The sequence below is a fragment of the Musa acuminata genome, chromosome BXJ2-4, assembly GCF_036884655.1.
Source record: "Musa acuminata AAA Group cultivar baxijiao chromosome BXJ2-4, Cavendish_Baxijiao_AAA, whole genome shotgun sequence".
Taxonomy (NCBI): domain Eukaryota; kingdom Viridiplantae; phylum Streptophyta; class Magnoliopsida; order Zingiberales; family Musaceae; genus Musa; species Musa acuminata.
Genome location: NC_088341.1, coordinates 4561490 through 4583781, shown reverse-complemented (window position 1 = coordinate 4583781; position 22292 = coordinate 4561490). Strand labels below are relative to the sequence as shown.

The following is a 22292-nucleotide window of genomic DNA, read 5'->3' as shown; positions in this document are numbered from 1 at the left end:
AGAAAATCAAATATTATTTTATATAATATGGCAGGCAATTGTTTGACTTAGTTTCAATTACTCACATTCAACATTTCTTTTTTTTTGGTTCATTTTATTTTATGGGTCTGATAGATTAATACTAATTAGATTTATTAATTGTATATAATGTCTGGATTTCATAGCCAGGTAACATTATGCTTTTATGGTCAATGAATGAATGATGTGTTTCCATGACATCAACAGTCCCACATTTGGAGTTCTCTAAGGAGACAAACCTCTATGTTTTCTATCTCATACACAAACTTTTCATTATGTTGTTTTCTCTATAAAAGAAATTTATTTAAAAAATCATTAAAATTAATTAAATCATTCTGAGTTTAAGTGGTAAAACTGACTATAACATAACAAATTCAATGAGACAGGCAAGAATTTATGTGATTACTCTCAAATAATTAAAACATTTCTTTGGATTAGCTTCCAAAGAAAATGATAGCTTTTAGTCCACATTTGCCAAGAATGTGGAGGAGTGGGTGTGGCCCCAAATGCATCACCAATCAAGGCACTTCACATCTAATATAGGAAAGACAATTATTTCTTCCAAATCAATACTACATCTCTAGAATTAAGAGAGAACATGTTTTGTTCTCAACATAATTATGGTAGGAAGACACTAAATTCTTCAAGTGTTGTACCTATCCACTGTATTATTCAAAAGATGTGCTTGAAAATAATTTCTTTTTTTCAATGATAAGCCACAAAGATAGATAAAATCGAAACCTTAATCAGCTCCACGAGCATCCCACACCCACAGAGAAAATAAAACAAAAAACTCTCAACCCCTTTCCTTCATGCATTGGGATAAAAACGATCCTAGGAAGAGAATCCAAAAATACTAGGATGCTCAAAACTCATCTCCTCCAACTTTCAAGCCCACAAAAAATCGACAAATGATTCTTCGAAAAATTCAACTTACAAAAGTCTATATTTAGGAATAATATTGATCCTCCCCGGACACCGCATTGAAAGAACTATCATGCACTAAGTATCTTTCGAGAAAAGAGAGCTGCCACCCCAATGAACCATCCTACTGATGGAAGGGCAAAACAATAGGTCAACAGGGAATCCAGGATTCAATATACCAAACCAAGTCATACCTTCAGCTGTTGAAATGCATTGGCTCAGATCCCACCCTCTACCAAAATCCATTTCCAGCCTAACCACAGCAAAGAAACACCAAACACAACAAACGAAAGCACAATGCTACTCATGATGGAATAGTGCATGCCACAGAGCAGAGCCCAAACTCCCTCCCATGTAGGTGACAAGAACCCTAAGCCATCAACACAAGCAAAATAAATCTGAAACGCACAGCTCAAAGACAGCCAACTTCCAAAAAATTTCGAGAAAGAATCAGGAAAATGCTATATCCAATAGTCGTCGCAATTTAGCAAAGAGAAAGTCACCCATCTTACTCTTTAATGCTCGCTCCTTCCTCTTAATTCAAGACAGGAGGTCGAGTCCCGCCCTTCTCTTTCAGGTACTCAGAGCAGTTGTTTTACAGATGGGGCATAAATTTTTAATCACCAACCACTGCTTTATGCAGACCGTGTGGAAGTCGTGGCCGCAATCAAGTCTGCCCAGCTCCTCCCCTTCGATGTATTCTTCCTGTAGTCCAATGCAAATGACTCCTTAGTCCAGCCACTAAAGAAAAGAAGCCTAGGGACTCGAAATGACTCACCCGACAGATGCAGCATGGCTCAGCTTCCTCCGATGGTTCCGACGCAATGGACACATACTTCCGTTGCCGTAGGCAGTTCAGGATTTTCTCATCGCTGAGTCCAGTGTTGACGTTACCGATACGCTCACCCAGTGCCAATAGTTCCTGCAAGTACAATGGAGTCTTGTTTCAAGTTTGAAGGTTCTTCCTCAAGCAAAAGTTGGAGAGTTTGTTTACCTCATAAGACATATTATCTACATCCAGCCGCATATCTCTGAACCTGTCATGGAAGTTGGCACCCCCAGCAAACACTGACTGCTCAAATAGCAAGACATCCTGCCCAAACATCACCAGCATAAGTTGAGTCCCATCATATTACGATGCTTACATTGAAGTAACAGAACCAGCAAGGCAACACTACTGACAATCTCAATATCATAGGTCATTGCTGGTATCACATGAAACACTGCCTTCTGATTATCTAGTTTCCAAATCACAAGGAATTTACAGGATTACAGCATGGTCTCTTGGTGTTTTGCAATTACAACAAAAGAATTGTTGATCATCCGACAACAAGTTTCCTATCTACAATCCACTAGGAACTCCTCTCTTCTTAACGATGCCATGATTTTAAAATTCAGGCTCTAAGCATTTCATAAAGAGTGTTCAATACTAGTAGTATGTTGGTAAATCTTGAGGCTCATATGAATTGGAAATCTCACAGGTCAGGTGCAACATAAACTTAGATCATAGACAGACTGAACAAGGTAGAAACAGGCAATAGTTGACATAGTTTATGAATTTTCTGCAACGTACCTGGTCATCTTTACTAAATACTGGTTAGATATGCAGTTATAATAGTCATTGAACAGCTATTCAATGAAATGATACCATGCAATCAAATGAAAAGCTAATTAAGATATTAAATGTTTACATATTTACTTAAAAGTTCAGATATTAAATGAAAGCTAATTAGATAAAAAGTTAGCAATTTAAATATCAACTGTTTGGAATTACAATGATATGTCATATATCTTCTTTTCTAGGGCTAAAATGAAGGCAAGACTATAGTGATCTTGGAACAACTATATTATATTATATGAGAATAGGGAAACAATTGTGTAATTATTCTGGGAGGTGAAAGTAAACTACACTATCAGAAGTTTGTCTTTCACCAAGCAACTCAATTAGACAAGACCCCAACTATCAAAAGCAGAAAAGAATGCTCATCATTTAATGATACCTGTGTTTCCTATGCCAGTCATACACAAAACAACATGACAACAAAATGGTAATCATCATGCTGTTAAAAGAAGAGGACTTTGAGAAACTTGGAATTAGGGATAGGTAATGAAAGCTAACCTCAAGCATTAAATTATCCCCACGTCGGATGCGGTCAAAAACATTACGAAGCTGTTGCAAAGAGAATCATTCCCATCAATATAAAGAAAATTAAAAATATTTGATTGAATGAATTCTCATTCAAAATTATCTAGATAACCAACAACTACTGACTAGCAATAGTACATTTCATATCCAATAAAATTATTTCTTACGTTATCAATCTCATCTCTGATGTTTTCAGTCACATGCAGAATTTAGAAAGTCAAATGATCTTCCTATAAAAGACCTTGGCCAGAAAAAATAAATCTTTCATGGTGCTTCTGCAATTGTCAGTTCTCCAAAAGACAACAAAACATCAAACATATATAGATCAAGGTTTCAAAAATCAACCACTGCCCAGTATGGTACAGTTTTCTCATGGTACGACAGGACACTGACACATGGACCAAGCGATTTTGCCTGGTTTGTGGACCAACCACACCAGTTTCGGTCCATCCAAAAGCTGGTAAGAGTTTCAGTCCAAAACTTCAAACCTTGCTTTAAATACTATAGATATTGAATTGTCCACTGAAACATATGTTGCAGTTTTGCGTGAGAATTTTATCAAGACTCAGAAAGAAAATCACTGGAATATCAGGAATAGCAAGCAAAAGTTGTCTTCCAGTAACTTAGCTTCATTCACAAGTGGCATACGTATTTCTGCTGGTACAAAGGAAATATTATTCTCGGATTTGGGATATCAAAAATAAAAGAGCCAAACTATCAACATTCATCCACTCTATCATCAAGGAATAATAATTAACCCATGCTCAAGAACTTATAAAGAGTGAGAGAACAGTAAGCAGAGAAGAGAAGAGGCAGTCAATTGCTACTTACTAGATACTGTTTGGATTATTATCCTTGCAAAATTTAGTTAATGAGGATCTCAGCTAGATGTATATTCTTGCAGTGGCATTGATTATAGCTAAAATGGCTTTTTTTAGATGTACTTTCCATCATGGATATCATTCTTGAGCAATTTGGGCCTTTGGTGACAGGAAGTTGGGAAGAAACCCTCAAGCTAGCTTGGCCACCAAAATCTTTAAAATGTCACCCCAAAACTTAAACTTTGATAGTCAACAGAAATATTTAACAGTCAGAAAGCTCATACTTGGATATGGGATGTTAAGCCTCAAAAGAATTTTGATACCACGGTCAAAAGAGCAGCCCAGTTCATGAGATTCCAGCCAATGAGTTCTAGGGAGGTTCACAGTAATGCAACATTAGCCCCATGCCCAGAGAGGATGTTTCAATGACTCTAAACCTTCACACCTAGGACAGAGAAGCAACTCAAAGACCAAGATACTATCTGGCATATACAAGAAAATCTAGAAAGGCTAAAACCTTAAGAAGAACAAAAAAAACAGCATGATGATTCACCAACTCTATCAAAGATTAGCTACCACCAATCCACTCTGTTTAAGAAGGATCCTGTATTAACCTAAACCTTCATGACATCATCAAGGTTCAAAACTCTGTTTACAAGGTGCTTCCAAATTATGTCTCTGCAATGCAGACGACCTGGTATTTATTGGTACAAGCAAAGGGCAGTATTAAGCCATATGGTATTTATTGGTACCGAGCATATCAGTTGGTTTAATACCAGATGGACCGGATACTGTACAGGTTCATTGGATTACTGAAACCAACCTTGGACTGGGATTCAAATCCTTGACCAAAACTGTCGGTCTATGTATTTCCCTTGCTCCTGGGAAATTGCCTTTGCTTTGATGTTTTCTTTTTCATCCTATTTCCAGCATACCAAACAATAATCGAAGGCATGTACTATTCCAATCATTAATGCTCATATCTATCTTCAGGAAAACCAGTCCCCTGATACAAAGTATTTGAAGGAGAACATATAGTACCAAATGGTTACCAGATTAAAAAAAAATTCAATATGAAATTTTCTTAAAGATTGACTAGGAAAACAGACAACATAATTGGCTTGACAATAAAATTAATTAAAATTATCCATTATTAGATTGTACAAAGCCTCATATAGGTCGAAATTATACAATTATGATTCACGACACTCAGATCAATGCCATATTACTTATGGCATGTATTTATAAAGATCACAATTCCTTTTCATCTACTATTGTCTAAATATGGTTGGTCAGGGACCAAGGATAGCCATCTGGAATTTCTTAAAGATGACTCACCTATCACTTTATGAGGTGTGGCAAGCACATGGAGTAGAGGGTATTTATGGCAGATTATGGTCTATGAGCACCACCAACAGTGTTTACCTAGGCACACTCATATCCATACAAGTAGCAATGGGTACCATACCACCAAATCTCACTGTATGCAGGCCTAAACCCGACTGTCAAAACACCAAACTCAATTTTGATATCTAATTTTCCACTCGAACCATCCCAAACCCGATTAAAGTGTACCCATATACAGTTTAAGCAGGTGAGGTAAAACCTGGTACCCGAAAAAATCCGACTTGATGCCAACCTTGAAATTCTAAAGCCCCCTTTCTGTCTAGATTGATTATGTACAACAGAACCTTAAGCCCCTGATCTTTCAGCAATGAATCCTCAATTTGGAAAATATGTAAGCAAATGTAAACTAGAACACGTGACTTTGTTCAATCCTACACTAAAGATGGCAAAGCCGGTCTCGCTGGAGGGAAGATGCTGGGCTTCAGCCACAGTGGTAGCATTGGATATGAGACCTTTTATTTGGCATTGGACTGAAACCCTGCCTAAAGTTGTTGGGGGTTTGGATCACCAGTTATGAGGGCCTCTGAGAGAGAGAGCGAGTGACTGAGTGTGTGTGTGTGTGTGAGAGAGAGAGAGAGTCTCTGTGCCACACTACCGACTGTGGCCACCCAAACTCCCGCCAGACACTGCATCTTGTCCATCAGTGCTGCATCCAGCCGCCACCAACCCTGATTTAGTGCTCCCATCGTGACGAAGAGGGAAAGAGGGGGGCATTGGGTAGCTGCTCCTACCCTGCCCAAAATTTGGTGAGGATTTGAGGAACTGGGGCTTTGGGGTTAAGCTGCCCACTTTGTGATTAATGGATCAGGGTTGGGGTTTCAGATCCAAACCTGATCATTTTTTTTACAAATGGACCAAAGTTGTGTGAAGCCAGATTGCAACATTGTTCTTGTCTCTTCCATTTAGTTGCACTGACATTGACCAAATTTAAAACACATAATCTCTATTATATTATTATACTAAAACAAAAAAGCTCCAAACTATATTAAGTCATATACAGATTCACATAGCAGGTACCAAGTGTTAAAAACCCACATGCATCCCAAATCCGACTCAAATAATCACTTTCCTACCTGAATCTGTCTCAAAACTGAAAGTTTAAATCCCAAAAAAAATTAAGAGGATCTGGTAGGGATGGGTACCCTAAAAATCAAACACACTATCATGCCTACATATATGTGACAAACTCAAACCCAAAAAGAAAATGATACCTAAAAAATATATAGAAAATAAATATATAATAAATATATAAAACTTACTCTATGAACCAAAATAACAATAAACTTGTTTGATATTATTTCTGAAGCTTAAACCACGAGAAGTAAATAGTTTTACACTATTAACACTAATATTTTGTGTCCCATAGTTCTCAAGTTTGTGGCATATACTGATAAGAAGAAAATTTCGTATGAACCAAAGTAAATGTTGAAAAGAATTATGAAAACTGAGATGAGTTACCACAACTGGACTAGTGTCAACCACATTTAGAAGTGATTAATCCAAGTTTTCTAGATGTACTTAATAAAAAAGGTATAAATGGAGGATCTTAAAATTTGGAGGGACATGCATGCTACATGAAAATTGGACCAGCTTATCTTGGCTAACTAGCTCATTACACCTGAGTTGGGCTAGTCTTAGTGTCGGTATGATAAAAGAAGAGATTAGGTTCAAGCCACCACCTTGGATGACTTCATAGCACCTACAATATCAGTCAATGTGATGCTTATGTTCCCACATCAATCCCATGACATCATGCACCACCCACATGCACATTCAAAAGTGCCTGTAATTTATAGCCACCATGGAGGCTGTAATGGTGGGCACCAAATATACTTCTAGAATAATGGCATGAGTATTACGACTTATAAGTATCAATATCATTCTCTAACTTATCACAACACTATGTCAAATGTGAACCTATGACTGGGATCAACAGTGTAAAAGACACTTGACAACTAAACTAGTTTTAACAACATGATTCCTACGATACTATAAAAATACCAAAATGATAAACATTGACACAACATTAAGATGAAACAGAATGATAACTTAAGCCTAACTTTCATATATTCATTGTGACATGATGACTTAAGACATAAATGAGACACCCACTCAACAATATCTGCTACGTATAGTGCATATCATGCTGGTCAAATATGGCAGGGTATGTTGCATGGAGAATAGAATTTCATGTATGTGTAACAATTATGAAAGATTCTAATTTCTGAAATCAGAATGACATGACCATTATACTAGAAGAGTTTCAAATCTTAAAGCCAAGGCTCATAATACCAAGTACAACATTTTGAGCTCATGGTTGCAAAGTGTTATAAGAACAAGTAAGAAAGTGAAGAGATATCTAATATTCTTAATATCCATTTGTATCCAAGCTCTTCTTACTCAGGACAACAAAAAAAATGTGGAAATCACATTCACTATAAGAATGCTGGTATATGAAATTCAACAATGTAAATTCTTCTAACTTTTGATAAATGAACTAGTTTGGAAGTCAACAATGGTGGCATTTGTTTGCAAAGATTGAAATTTTGTACCATACTGGAGTTTCGAGCTTTGATCGGTACGGTACGGGTGTACCAAACAGTATGCTTAAAAAATATTAAAATTAATTTTTAATATTATATATATATATATATATATATATATATATATATATATATATATATAATCACAGAAATATAAAATAGCTAATGATGGTGTGCTTAAAACGATATTAAAAATATAAAAAATATATAACTTAGCAGCGCCCGAACCCTAGGTGAATAGCTGCGGCGTCGAGGGATGACAACGGGCACCGCAGCGAAGGAGCGGAAGAAGAATCTTCTTCATTGTCGTGGGAACGATGGCAACAAGCGCCAAAGAGCTGCGGCATCGAGATAGTGATGGCAATGGGCACCACAGCGAAGAAGAAGACGACGAAGAAAAAGGAGGAGAAGCAACCAACGTCGGATACTATTTCTCGAAGCTTCTCCCTCTTTCTCCCTCTTCTTTGAACGCCTCTTCTTCCTCGCAGCAACCGGGCTGATACCGCACGGTAGCAAACGGTCTACGTGCCAGGAAGTTGGCGGACCAATATGTACCGCCCGATAGGAGTAGTACCATTCAGTATTGTAAACCTTGTTTGTTTGTGCAACTGACCACCAATCATAGAAACTGGATGGTACACAATGATATACACGTTTAAGAATTTTGTCTGTATAGAGTTGCAATCATACTTTGTCAAATTGGTCGAAACTTTTACTAACATAATTCTACTTTTGACCATTATAGTCCAAAGTGAATTGCATATATTCTCGTGAAAATTTATCTGAAGATACAGCTATAAGTACAATCACTATGATTTAACCATACTTAAGATTTAGAAGTTATACTTGCCTATACTGTTTAAATGTAACCATGTAAAGTAGCATACAGGAGGCTGACATAATGTCAAGCATCGAATAGTACATAATTAGTGAACACAATTAATCCCAGAACAACCATAAATTATTAATAAAAAAACTCAAAGAAATATCTAAAGATGAGAGGCTTCATAACATACCTCGGATATCCTGCTTCTCCCTTCTCTTGCAGCTGCAAGAGTCCGCATGGACAAGGGAATGCCCAAAGCACCATCGTTTTGCCTGCTCAACATATTTGATCTTATGAATGGTTGATGATGGCCGCTGGAAACTGGTCCAGATGGATGACGTCCAACCTCTTGAGACGCGGAAGAATGGCTATGTCGTGGGGGAACGCTCATGCTCCGACCTCTAGATTCAGAATATGATGAAAAAGACCTACGTACAGCATCTGATAAGCGGCGGCGATGTTGATGCGACAACCAGTTTGCTGCGGGTGATTGATGAATGCCTAAGTTTGTTCCTACCTGTAACGTAGGCAGTGCACTTCCAGATAATACTGTGTTACCACTATTCAAACCCCAGTTTGTTTGGTCTTGAACCAAGTGCCTAGTGTTACTTGGGGGAACAAACACTTGCTCTGATATATTATTCGAAACACTTGGTGAGTTCAGTTCACCAGCTGGTCCATCAACTGCAAGTGCTGGAGAGCCTGAAGAACTGCCTACTTCTGTAGTGAAAGTTCCACTCTGTGGCAAAGGGTACAGATTTGAAGACAAGCCAGGAACCACACGCACATAACGCTGCCTACGTAGACCCCCCATGTTGCTACTCACCAACCTAGAATCCGATGACTGATTTGATGGAACTGCTGGAGATGACGGTTGATGTGCAGGCCAAAGATTATAATGAGCAATAGTCTCTTGGGGCCACAGATTAGGTGCAAAAGTATTAGCTGGATCTGTGTGGTTGATTCTCATACGAGTGCTCCTCTGAAAGCTTTCATCACTTCCAGTTGCACTACCAAAAGGATGGTCTGAAACTGAAACTCTTGTGATTGTGTCGATTCTTGCATTTATTTCTTCATCCGCATGATTTATACCTGATAAGCACATAGATAAACCAGATATACTTTTTGCAGTAGTAAGAGCAAATTGAAGAGCAGAAACAATAGGCAACAATTTCTCTCACCTTCACTGAAGTTACTAGAACTACCACTTGCTGAACACTCCCCATGAGTTCCTTCAATGTTCTTTCTCTTGTGTGAAGAGCATTGTGCAATTTCTTGTCTGCCTCTTTCATTGTTGGATAAAAAATCAATAGCCCTCGAAGAGCCTGAAGAGCTACCAATGAAGGGAACATGCTCACGATGCATCAGCCCTGGATTATACAGTCCCGGATGAAGCCCCGATTCAAGAACCTGACTGCTAAGACCAACATGCTCTGAACTGTAGCCTGAGTTATCAGGGAGGCCATGAAAGTTCAGAAATTGTGATAATTCTTCTCCATTGTTGACATGGCTGCTGTTGAGACCAGTATTCTGGTTTTCAAAAGAAACCGTATTCGCTGATTCAGATCTACCATCTGTTATCCTTGGTCCACCTACTCTATTAACTAAAGGAGATGGCATCCAACTGCTTTCCAATTTTACTTCATCATGATTGCCTTGATTTAGTGGCGGCATGCTAGAGCTAGGACCAACTGGATCCCAGACATTCAAGCTAGCACTTTCTTGACCAGGCACATTTCCACAGGAAATATTAGCATCTCCAGGAGATAGTGAATTGTTAGGTAAGTCCTGGTTCTCTACAGAATTGTGCAGAAAGTTATTCCAGAACATTTGTTGATCCATGATTGAGTTACTCGAACTAGATGCTCGATCAAATTCAAAAGTCTCAGGCATAGGAGAAGTGTTCCTTTGCCCCTGCATCAGGGTTTGTATATTTTCCCCTTACAAGGTTGGCTTGGTACAGCCAATTACAGACAACAATTCAGCTACGGCTTGAATAGAGTGATCTGCATAAGTGGACGTACAAAGAAAAGCAAAATTTTCTGATAGAGCAACCTTTCAATTGATAAGTTAACTGAATAATCACAAGTTTTACATAACAACTACAAGAAAGACTGATAACCCATAAGATTTATACTTTAGAGATTAAGAGAGGAAATCTATGAATGAAGAAAAAAATTTGCAAACACTTAATGTGAGATCATGATCAAATTTATTGAAAAAAATGATAAATGGGTTGCCTCCTCCCTCCCTCCCTCAAATTTATTGAAAAAAGTGATAAATGGGCTGCCTGCTCCCTCCCTCCCTCCCTCCAAATTTTGTTCTCATCTAATGAGAATGGCTTGTACTCCTTTCCTAAATTCATTGAAGATATTAAGCATAATCAATCAATGTAGCCTGTGCTATTAAGATTGAATCCATGCTTTAAATATTTTTACTGTATACTGGGTGATAGACTGTACAGACAGAACATTCAACTTCAAAGTAGTGGCAGAAAATTAACAATGAGATTTTGGACCCTCTTGTTGTAAAATTATGACAAACTTGTGAATTATGCAACTCGTAGACTGGAATGATATAAATACGTATATTAATCTATGCAATAAATCACAGAAACATGAAGCTCTGAATATTTGATGATACTGAATTTTTGTAAATTATGTCGTCAAACCTTATTAAAATTAGTTCTTAGCTGAAAAGATACCGAATACCTGGAGCTTGGATGATGATGAATGTCAACTCTATCACTAAAAAACTTGAATCAGACATTATAACATTGTTGTCAAGGTACAAAGGCTTATTTAGTCAGATTTGACATCATGAATTCTGTTCACCACACATGATGATTATACAGAAATCTGCATACCTATATTTGTTGTCACCGAAAGTGACAAGAAAAGGTCAACAAAAATTTATGTAGTTTCTTTTCTCTGTATTGCATGGACTAATTCTTGTAGCAGCTTACCAATCTTTGAGAATTCAAGTTTACACTGCTCAGGTTCCCCTAGATTGTCACATGCTTGATTACATTTCCAACTTAATAATGTGCTTCACATGAATAGATCGAAGCACTCAGAAAGCAGATATACAAAGGCTTTATAAAGTAAATATTAACATCCATTTCCACTTACGGTCCCAAGACATGGCCGTCAACCAAACCGCATAATATCAAATATAATACACAGGTTACCTCGATCACTTACATCAGCTGTCAATTTGAAAATCAGGGAACAAATGAAATTCGACTATAAACACAACTGTACTAAGATATGCTTCTCAGAAACGGACCTATGACTGATAATGACATGGAACGGTATATTAGAAAATTAAATTCCCATACGAACTTCCAGTTCGACAGCCTATGATCTGTCTAACCCACTCCATACCACTTTATCTATTAGCATTTCATGACTCCGGAGGCCATTTACATCTTACTAAAGAATTAGCAATCCTGTCACATGCAATTCACCTGCTGCTTTATCAATCACCTCCTTCGGATATGTTCTCCACAGATATTATTCGATTGTCATATGACTATCTTATCGATTCATAGTTAAATCAGACACTTACAAAGTTGACCATGCATTCTTCCTAAGAGGGAGCCGGACACTATTATAGTTGGAGAGACATCCTTCCTAACAATCTTTCGATTAGCACTTGAACTGCTCTCAAGCTAGTGTCTTGTTTCAAATAACATGAGCTGTCACACCATTTGACGCCTGAACTACCGTGCATTATATTGGCCAAGATTGATAAGAAAAGGTCAGAAACTCCAGAAACTAGTGTCCCACGATCCAACTAGAAATATTCATCACAGCAATCCTTCGCTGAATGAAAGGAGACGATTACAAAACCAATTGCAAGAAAGAAAAAGTGTATGAGATATAAAATTTTGCAGTCTCGTCACAAAATATAAAGAGAAGGAACACGGAAGAAGCACAAGATAGAAGCTTTTTGGCATAACAATGGCTAGAAACACGTGATGGTCTCCTACGATCATCGTTTCATCTTCCGAAAATGAAGCGGTTCAAGGACAAAGGGATCCTAAGTAAATCTCAGGTTAATTCAAGGCTCCATGACTAAAAAGACATGATCTAATCACCTCAGAAAAAGAAGAAATAACACAAACATCAAACGAACAATACCAACTACGACCCTAGATTCTTAAACCTCCAAAGAGAAAGGAACCACAACAAATCCAAGAACGATGACCGACCCATCAAACCTCAGAATCAGTCAAAGAACAATAGTAACAACAACAATCGACACTAAAAAAACTAGAAAACAGAATCATCGGAAAGGATTCCGGACGATCGGAACCTAAAGGCCTCACCTCTGGAGCGCCACGGATCAAGAAATCCCAAAGATCGGCCTGCAAGAAACTTCCTTTGCGCCTCTCCTCCTACCTCCGACGCTCCCCGTCGTCAACAACACGCAAACGACCGCACCGTCTCCGGCTCTCGCCCCATCTTAAAAGGATAGGAAGGAGGAGGCAAAAGGAAGGAAAGACGGGGGTCCTTGGACGATTGGGAACAGCAGAGAGGAAGGCGGATTGGATTAGGAAAGCGGGGGATTGCAAAGGAAAAGGGGCGGACGATAAGGAAAAGAGAGCAAGAGGGATTTGGGGGAGAATTAGATGGCCTCTCTCTCTCTCTCTCTCTCTCTCTCCTTTTTGCTGCCCCCTTCTTCAAATGCTTTCAACCCACTACTTATTTTCCGGAGTTAAAATATAGAGAGGACAAAGTGATGATAACTGTGACGTTTATGACGAGAGAAGGGGGGGAGAGGGGTTATCATCTTTGCTTGCATGCACAGACTTTTGCTCCTTTTTACCCCCTCCCACGCCGCGTCCCCCCACCCCCGCCCGCCCCCCACCACTCCCCACCCCACCCTCCCCCCTCCCCAACACCACCCCAACCTTCTCCCTCCCCCCTCCCCCCCCCTCCCCTACCCACCCCACCCCCATCTCTCTGCTCTTTCCTTTTAATTTCAATTATTGGATTGATTAAAATCGAACAAAATTATATTACATTAATTAATTTTGTAAAACAAATAAATTTTGAAAAAAAATTAATATATTGAACTTTACGAAAATGGTATAATATGGTATTGTTTATTTGGAAAAATCAAGTTAATCACTGTTAACTATTTTTATTTGAGTTTAAAATATACATAAACATCTAAAATATTTATTGTATTTTAATTATAATATTTTTTGTTAAAAACCATTAATCTTGTCAACATTAATCCTTGTATGGTAATCATAATATTTAACGAATTTACGAATACATTTATAATTGAATAATGATCGATGATTTTCACATTATTACTATGCAAATCCACTTAACCTAATGACTATATAAGCCAATGATCTTTTGAATAATCTATTTTATATATTTAAATATCAATTTAGTTTTTATAGGATCTCTGTCAAACCATTATAGTCTCTCAAGATAATTCTGAAACCCTTATATATCAATTAGAATTTGCAATAGGAGTTTTGAATGATAATAAATTATTAGAGATAAACCAAAATGGCATATATTTTTTGTTCTAGGAATTCATTTTTTTCCTATATATTTTTTTCTATGAAAGTAATTCTTTTTTTGTAAATTATTATCTTAATCTCTAGATAAATCCTTGTAAGAATTTATGATAATACAATGAATATGATATCATATGACTATATTTACTAGTTTCTTAGCTTATAATGCACTCCATAAATTTTGTACCCCTAATCATAATTAAAACCTCATGTCAATCCTAGCTATTTATATCATTTTGTTTATATTTTTTGAATTCCATGATCAAAATTTTCAAAAAGGAACTATCTTTTTTTTTACTTAATTGTGTAAAATATTGTATCATTTATATTTTTTTTTATCAATAATAGCCTTAGTTTCCAATTGCACCCAAAAAAAAAATTCCAAGGAGCCCTTCAATTTTCATCAAATGTAAGGAAGAAAGAATACATGATTTTTACCAATATGACCAATATTTCTACTTCAACATTAATACTATCATCATTAATTGTATTGTCCTCATTGGCTACTTCCTTCCATATTTGATATTATCTTGTTTCTTGAGAAATCCTTTTCATTTATTTTACCTTCAAATTTGTACTCAGTTGTGCCTTATAATTATTCCAACTCTCTTTAGTCTTGTCACTTTCATTTTCCATTAAAATTCATATAAAATGACATAACAAAGATGTTATTATACATTTGCTAAGTAGAAGTGAATTATTTGATTTTTAGTATGAACCTTACTATTATGAAAGTGTGCATTTATTATTTGTGGCATCTACTTTTTCAGCCATCTTAGGTGTTCAAGTGGTACACTTTAAGATAAGAAAGAGAAGAAGAATGACATTAATGTGTGACTTGTTATACAAACACCACATGGATTATTCAAAACCAATCAACTTTGTATGGATAAATTTATATGAAAATATGTAAAACATATCAATACATGCAAATCTGCAAATCATGACTAATGGTCTATATATGTCTTACAAGAGCAACCTTACTCTTATCTCAAGAACAAACAAACAAACAAACAATATATATATAAAAACATATTTCATAATTTTGTATCAAAAAAGTTGGAGCAAAAATTAGTTTCAAATTTGATTTGGTCGATTTCAATTTAAAATACAAAGATGAAAATTGAATGTGAATATGATCAAGAAGCATATTCTAATAATTTGAGAAATATATATCTCATCATGTAGAGAGAGAGAGAGAGAGGAGGCTATTTTTGGCTCTTCACTTTACCATTGTTGACCATGACAATTTGGCTTTTGTTGAGGCCAACACATAATACTTGTACACAGCATGAAGATAAATCAAGGAAAAATCCCCATGGTAGCTATTTTTCATTTTTCATGCAAGTCTAATCATTGGTGGAATGCAAAATAATCAAGAAATTATAATTGATTTAATTCAATATTTTTAGCACACAACTCACCAAATTTCATGAGACATCTGCTCTAAAATGGAGCAAAAAACATGGGAGGAGAGAAGACCATGTGAAGGCCACTTAATGTTATCTCAAGCAGTACAAACAAAGAGAAGAGATCTCATTCAGTACTCATCTTTCCATGACCTCCTCATGCTCTTCTGCATATGGTTGGCCAACTCTGTTTCCCAGTTGTAGTTTCCACTTCCTTTGACTTTATCCTCTGTTTTAGAGTGTTCAAATCGAATTTAAACTAAATCTGTTCGGCTCAAATCATTTCATCAACAGTTCAGTTTTGAAAACTATATTTTATTATAGTCACCAATTCTTAGTCTTTTGTATTTTCTCTTATACATTAAGATATACTTATCATTTTTTATTATAAAAGTTCTATGCAAAGAAAGGAATATACATAAGCTTTGACTCTAAACATAGAGAATTTACTTTTATGACTTGAATTTTAGTCTTTCAAGGAATCAAAGAAACAATCTTTGCATGCAATAGTAATACAATTTTCACTAACAAAGTCATCTTCCTATTTGAGATATTTCATAACAAGTGCAAAAATCTCACAGACTCTAAAAGAGCTTGCAGTCTCTTAATTACTGATCCTGAATTCATGGCAGCAACTTGAGATGACATTGAGCTGCTGAGTTGATCAAACATTTATGAGATGTTTTTAGCTGTAATCCTTTCTCTGTTTTCATTTTGTATGTGCAGCAATGATCAACTCTTGGAGTGCACTAATATTTACATGTTGACATCATGGAAAGCTGAAGCCCTTCCCATATCCTAATCCTAGTCCATATCTTTCTATATGTTGCAGATCACCATTCCATGCATAGTACTCGAGAAAATTCACCCCCAGAGAGACACTCTGCACCACATTAATGCAATCAAGAAGAACAAACTGCAGATCCTGCAAAGGATGTAGTTATCATTCTGTGCACTGGAAATAGCTTGATACAATGTGCAGCAATAATATTGCAGTGAGGTATATTTTGGAGAGAACAATGCATCAATGGATCCCTTCCTCAGAAAGATTTGTATCTGCTGATTCATGCAATCATAATATGTTAGGTTAATTTGTTCCTGCAATATGGAAGGCATGTATACTTCAATTATGACTCTCTTATGGAAGGTCTAGTTGTCCTAGAGTCCAAATAAAGTTGGATGCCTGCTAAATGTATGGCTTTTGTCTAATAACAATAATAAATTTTATTGTCATGATATTAGTAGATATGGATGAATTATGTAGTAATTCATAAGAGAAAATATGTGAGCTAATCTGTAAGTGATTGGTAAATATATTACTGTTGACTTATGTTTGAATGAGATAAGTTATCCTATTATATCGGATCAAATATAATAATATCGGTTCATATGCTATTGGACATGGTGAGCCTCATGTTATTTGATGAGGACACTACTAAGTTGAGCATCATAGGGCTTGGTTTTTTACTTTGTTATTCGATGAAGACAAAAAATATATATATAATACCATGGTTTAACCTCATGTAGAAAATGAGAGAAGATTTTAGTTAATCTATAAGGCCTTGATAGATAGATATACTACTATTAATATTTTTTTTTTGTTCAATAGTCTAAGGTCAAACAAAAAATAATAGATTAATTATTTCATGGGATTATGTCATTCCATGAGTAAGCTCAATTCTTGGTTTGGTCAGGTCATCAAAAGTTGTGGAGGAAATGCTAAAGGAGCTGCATGTTGGGGCCTCAAGAACTGTTCTTGACTGTGATGTGGTTTTAGCAGGAAAAGCATGAGGGATCCAAATCCTCATGCAGTGGTGTCAGATCTGTGTGAGCCAATTCATATTGGATACCTCTCCCAATCTGCTGACCACAAATAAAAGAAGACTCAGATGAGTGCTGGTCTTGCTGCATAGAGAGACAGCAGAAAAGTCTCTTCCCATGTCACTGTGTAGCATCCACATTTAGGTGGACCATATGGCAGATAAAGGTCAAGAAGGATAGCTCACATGAAAGCCACAGTGTGATAGCTGACAAAAATGTTTTCATATGGTTATCACAACAATAATCTTTTTAAGAAATATAGACCTATTTGAGTTGATGCAATTTTTAATTTAAATTGATCACAAGTTCAATGGAATACCAATCAAACATGTTTAACAAACAAGCTTTTCTCTCTTTACTAGGTTCTAATTATATCAGATAAGCTTATTCAAATTTGTGAGATATATGATTCATTTTGTTCAGAAATAAAAAGCACTTTATGATTTGGAATTACACCTCTTTGCAGACATAATGTTAGTGAAGGGCTTGTGTTGTGAAGACAAAGAACTGTAGACCAATAGAATTGATCTGATCCACAAGTGGATAACTATGTTTTTGGATTGTGTGTTGGCATTCAATCTTCACAAGCAGATGGGAAGAAGAAAAAGTTAGGTCTTAGATAAAGTCTAATGAGGATGAAACAATTTGCTGCATTGATTGACAATCTCCAGAACATGGATAAAGCTCTGATGCAAGAATAGTGACAACAACAAAATGCAATGGAAATACTCCTTTTAATTTTCTTGTTTTCTTCAGACACATACATAAACTTTCCTATATGAGCTTGTCAGCTCCACATGGAGGAATAGGCAATTAATGGCCATGCAGCACAGGCACTTCCATATACCTGCTGAAAAGTAGGTTGAAAACAAAGCCACAGATCTGCCCACAACTTGTCCTTCTGCAACCCTCCTTGATGAAAAGAGCTGCTGACTGCAACAGATGCTGAGAAAGCTGTGTGATCCACATTCTTGTGCCCCAGAACATCTCTCTCTCTCTCTCTCTCTCTCTCTCTCTCTCTCAGCAGTTCACAAGCCTCCTTTGATGAAAAGAACTGCTGGCTGTAACAAATACTGAGAAAAGTTGAGCACCTCTACGTTTCCTTCAAATGGAAGCTCTCTAAGATTGGCATGCAAAAAAAATGCCCTTTTTTTATTTGGTGCCTCTATTATTTTATAATATCCTAAATATCTATGAAATAGTTATCACCCACATCTTATGGATCGATCTATAGGGTGTATTGATTCCACTCGATGAATTGATCTGCATATCGTGATGAGTTTAACTTGGGAAATAGATCGGGCTATATTACTGTGCCATCAAATTATATACCCAATAGAAATGATTATAAAAGAGAAAAAAAAAATATTAGAAAAATGGTTATATGGATAAAAATATTATGTGGATAAATATAAATTATTAGAAAAAAATAAGACACCAAATAGAAAATCTGTAAAATCATCCTTGATTGAATGCAAAAAAAAAAAAGTAAATCTTAAGCTTTTTACTAATAAATATGAAAAAAAAAAGAACTGGTTAATGGAGAAAGAACATCATTATTATGCAATTAATGAAAAACTAGCCTTGCAAACTCTTTTTCCTACTACTTTATGGGATTAATAATTTTACTAAAATAATAATTTTATTAATTTCCCTCTCTTTCTCTCTCACATATAACTGTTATATGCTTATGTATAAAAACTTTTATAGAGATAAGATCTGATCAGACTTCATTTTATGTAAAACTCATCCTTGATTTTGTTGGAGATAATAATGACATAAAATGGATATTAGTCAACTCTGACATGTAGAGAGACATGGATTCATCAGCAGCTGAATCAACTTAGCCCACAGGTAAGAAGAATTAGTTCATGGTTGACAAAGAAGAGCTGATCATATACTACACTGACACTGTCGCCAGAGAGCTGCTGCACCTTCGGGAGTCGTCGTCGTCGCCGTCGTCCTCTTCTCCCTGATCAATGCTTCCCGAATCATGGGGAGCTTCTCGTGGACCTTCTTCCAAATGTGGTTTACTGCACCATCAGAAGGAACTGGGCCGATGCCTCCCCCGTTGCCATCGCCATTGTCGTACTCGAACATAGGTTGCACCCGTGCCATGTTCCTGCGCAACCTGTCCTTCTCCTCCTCGGATACACCTCTCAAGTGGTTCACCAGCCACCCTGCTCTCAGTGCATCTCTGGCTGACACGAACACCGAGAAGTCCGAGTAGTCCAGCGTGCCTTCGAACGGAAGCTCGATGCTGTCGCTGACGATGACCGGTATGCAGAGGCTCACGATGGCGTCGAAGAGCCGGCATGAAGCAGGTGTGTCACCGGCAGGGTGCAAACAGAAGTCCGACCTCCTCATCCCCCCGGTCGATTGCTCCAGGCCTGTTGCGTCGGGGGAGCCCTCCTCCATGATCACGTCCGGCTCATCGGCCAGCAACTCCCACAGCTTCTCACGTATCAGTCCTCCCTGGATGAAACAAAAGGTCAGAGCTTAATCCGAAAGCATCATTCTCTGAGCAGTAGATTGACACAGACCCGATGCCGGTGTTTTGCTCCTCTGAAGTAGAGGAGAGTACGGCGACGCTGGTCCTGCGACAAGTGCAGTCTGGGGAGCAAATGGGCGTAAGGGACGATGACGTCCTTCAACGACGAGACCTCCGCGTGTTGCATGATCACATGCGAAGAGCTACCGTTTGATGCTTTGGAGTCGAACCTGCACCGTCCATCAAAATCCAGCACGAGAAATATGGCTGCTGCAATCTCGCTTCTTACGTGCCACATCGCGACAGGATCTATCGGATGATGTTTCAGGTGTTAGCTTCTCCGAGATGCTTGGAGGACTCAAACCATATCAAAAACAGAGCAACTTTATCTAACAGAGGAGTGAAAGCAAAACAGGGGCTGCTTCCTCTCATGCTTATATGCTTACGGTGAGTACATCAGTAAGCTTTTGCTTAGGAGATTGCTCCTCACCGGCCATAACAAAGACATGATCTCGCCCACCCGACCTCCTCCACGCCTCCGAACTCTTGATCCGATCCACCACCTCTCGCTGCCTCCCGTAGTCCTCGTTCCGTTCCCTCTTCCTGAACCTTCCCTTCCTGCCCCAGCCAAGCTCCATCTGTGCACTCAGCGACGAGAAGAAAGGCACGAACACGACATCGGCATCGTCCGACTCGTACACCCTCTCCGCGAACGACGCGGCCCTCGACGCCTCCGGCGTCTCGAGGTCTCCCAGGAGCCAGTACTCGGCGCTGTGTTGCTTGAGGAGAGGACTCTCCGGGTAGGGTGGAAACGCATCCTTTTCGGTGCTGTTGGCGAGCGTGGAACGCAGACGAGCATCGAGGTCGACGCCGATGCGGGAGTCGGGGCCGGAGAGGGACCAGAACCGGTCGAGCAGGCCGTAGTTGAAGGATCTGGGGAGGTCTGCGACGAAGACCCTGAGGCGATGGGGAGAAGGAGATCGTGGAGGGGAGTGGGGTGTGGACTTGGAGGACAACAGGACGAGAGGGAGGAGAGGGAGGAGGGAGAGAACGGAGAAGGCAAGGAGGAAGAGGAGGAGGGGGACGGACGGCTTCATGGCTTTGGCTCCTGCACCGAGCCCGTCAAGCACAAGATCACCATTGATGTATTCTAACATCGACTGTTGACTTGGATGCGATCTACGAGAGAGAGATTCCATGGTTCGAATAGAGAAAGAGCAGCTGTCTCAAGTGGACTTCGTGAGGTGATAAAGAACGAGGAACATGTGATTGCTGCTCTTTGGCACAGAGAACGATTGCATCGATGTTAGCCATTCTCAGTAGGATATTGGCTCAAGTAGATATTTTATGTTGCTATTTCGCATAGAAAATGTTCCTCCTCTAATGTTGTTGTCGATTGTGATGTGCCTACTAAGAAAAATAATAATAATAATGATTTTGACATTTTATCTTAAATTTAAGTTTGATATTTTTTTAATAAATATAATAAATAAATAAATATCGGATCGAGATTTGAATCCGAGAGCCCAATAAAAAAAGACACAATTGGTATTAAAATAAATATAATATTTAAATATAATGAATGAGTACAAGACAGACAAAGCACAATTGAATGCATACCATATTAGGTGTATGTATGAAGTCAAAACTATTCAAAATGCTCATTGATTAGGAAAAAAAATAAATAATTAAATTTATTAAGCTACTGTCAGTCTACAAAATGACCTGTGAAGGTCATTCATTATACAGGAGATTTGAGAGTTGAAAAGAGGGAAAAGAATCTTCCCATGAACTACAAATTTTCTCTACTCCAGATTTCTTGGTAGTCCAATTGACTGTTTGATTGCATTGCAGTAAATTGTAGGAGACCAATTGCTAGAAAGAGCCTCATTTCTTATTTTTCAGATGAATTGCTGCTGCTGATACTAGTTTTTTCCTTTCTCTAAAGATTTCTTTCTCTTAGGGTTTGTATTCAAAAGTGAAGTTTAGATTTAGTTGCCATGGTTTCCATAATTGGGATGACAAAGAACATGTGAAGAGTCAGTAATCAATAGGTTCAATAGGAATATGGAATCTAATAAGTTGATCAATAGTGGGTAATCTTTTTTTTTTTTGGGAGAAGTTTCCAATAGAATACTTATATTCTAAGGATTATTGGAATATGCTAAAGATGTGCAATCTCTATAAACACCTTTTGTTGTCTTTCCTCTTCTTACATATCCACTTATCATCACAAGGACATTATAAAATCTCTATAGTTTTAATGGTAGAAACCTATTAAGGCATGAACAGATCTAATAGCAACTGGGTATTCCAGTTATTAGATTGGCTTAGCTGGTCA

General features: G+C 37.7%; 2 protein-coding genes across 3 annotated transcripts; both read right to left on the bottom strand.

Annotated features, from left to right (window-relative positions):
• Positions 1–935: 935 nt before the first annotated feature.
• On the bottom strand, positions 936–13494 carry LOC135582137 (probable E3 ubiquitin-protein ligase HIP1). 2 transcript variants are annotated; one of them, XR_010485809.1, is made up of 8 exons: positions 13019–13494; positions 9867–10691; positions 8876–9777; positions 3062–3112; positions 1937–2035; positions 1721–1864; positions 1455–1647; positions 936–1312 (listed from the first exon to the last, which is right to left on the bottom strand). XR_010485809.1 is itself a non-coding variant. In XM_065103024.1 (7 exons), exons 2-7 carry the CDS (start codon positions 10603–10605, stop codon positions 1516–1518), a joined length of 2067 nt encoding a protein of 688 aa, XP_064959096.1. In that variant the 5' UTR covers positions 10606–10691; positions 13019–13494; the 3' UTR covers positions 1370–1515. The 2 variants fall into 2 exon arrangements, 1 of the variants encoding a protein (XP_064959096.1); XM_065103024.1 differs by lacking the exon at positions 936–1312 and having other exon boundaries at positions 1370–1647.
• Positions 13495–19184: 5690 nt separating this feature from the next.
• LOC135608923 (probable arabinosyltransferase ARAD1) lies at positions 19185–21419 on the bottom strand. The gene is made up of 3 exons (XM_065101985.1): positions 20442–21419; positions 20004–20260; positions 19185–19935 (listed from the first exon to the last, which is right to left on the bottom strand). Exons 1-3 carry the CDS (start codon positions 21148–21150, stop codon positions 19354–19356), a joined length of 1548 nt encoding a protein of 515 aa, XP_064958057.1. The 5' UTR covers positions 21151–21419; the 3' UTR covers positions 19185–19353.
• Between the last annotated feature and the right edge of the window lie 873 nt (positions 21420–22292).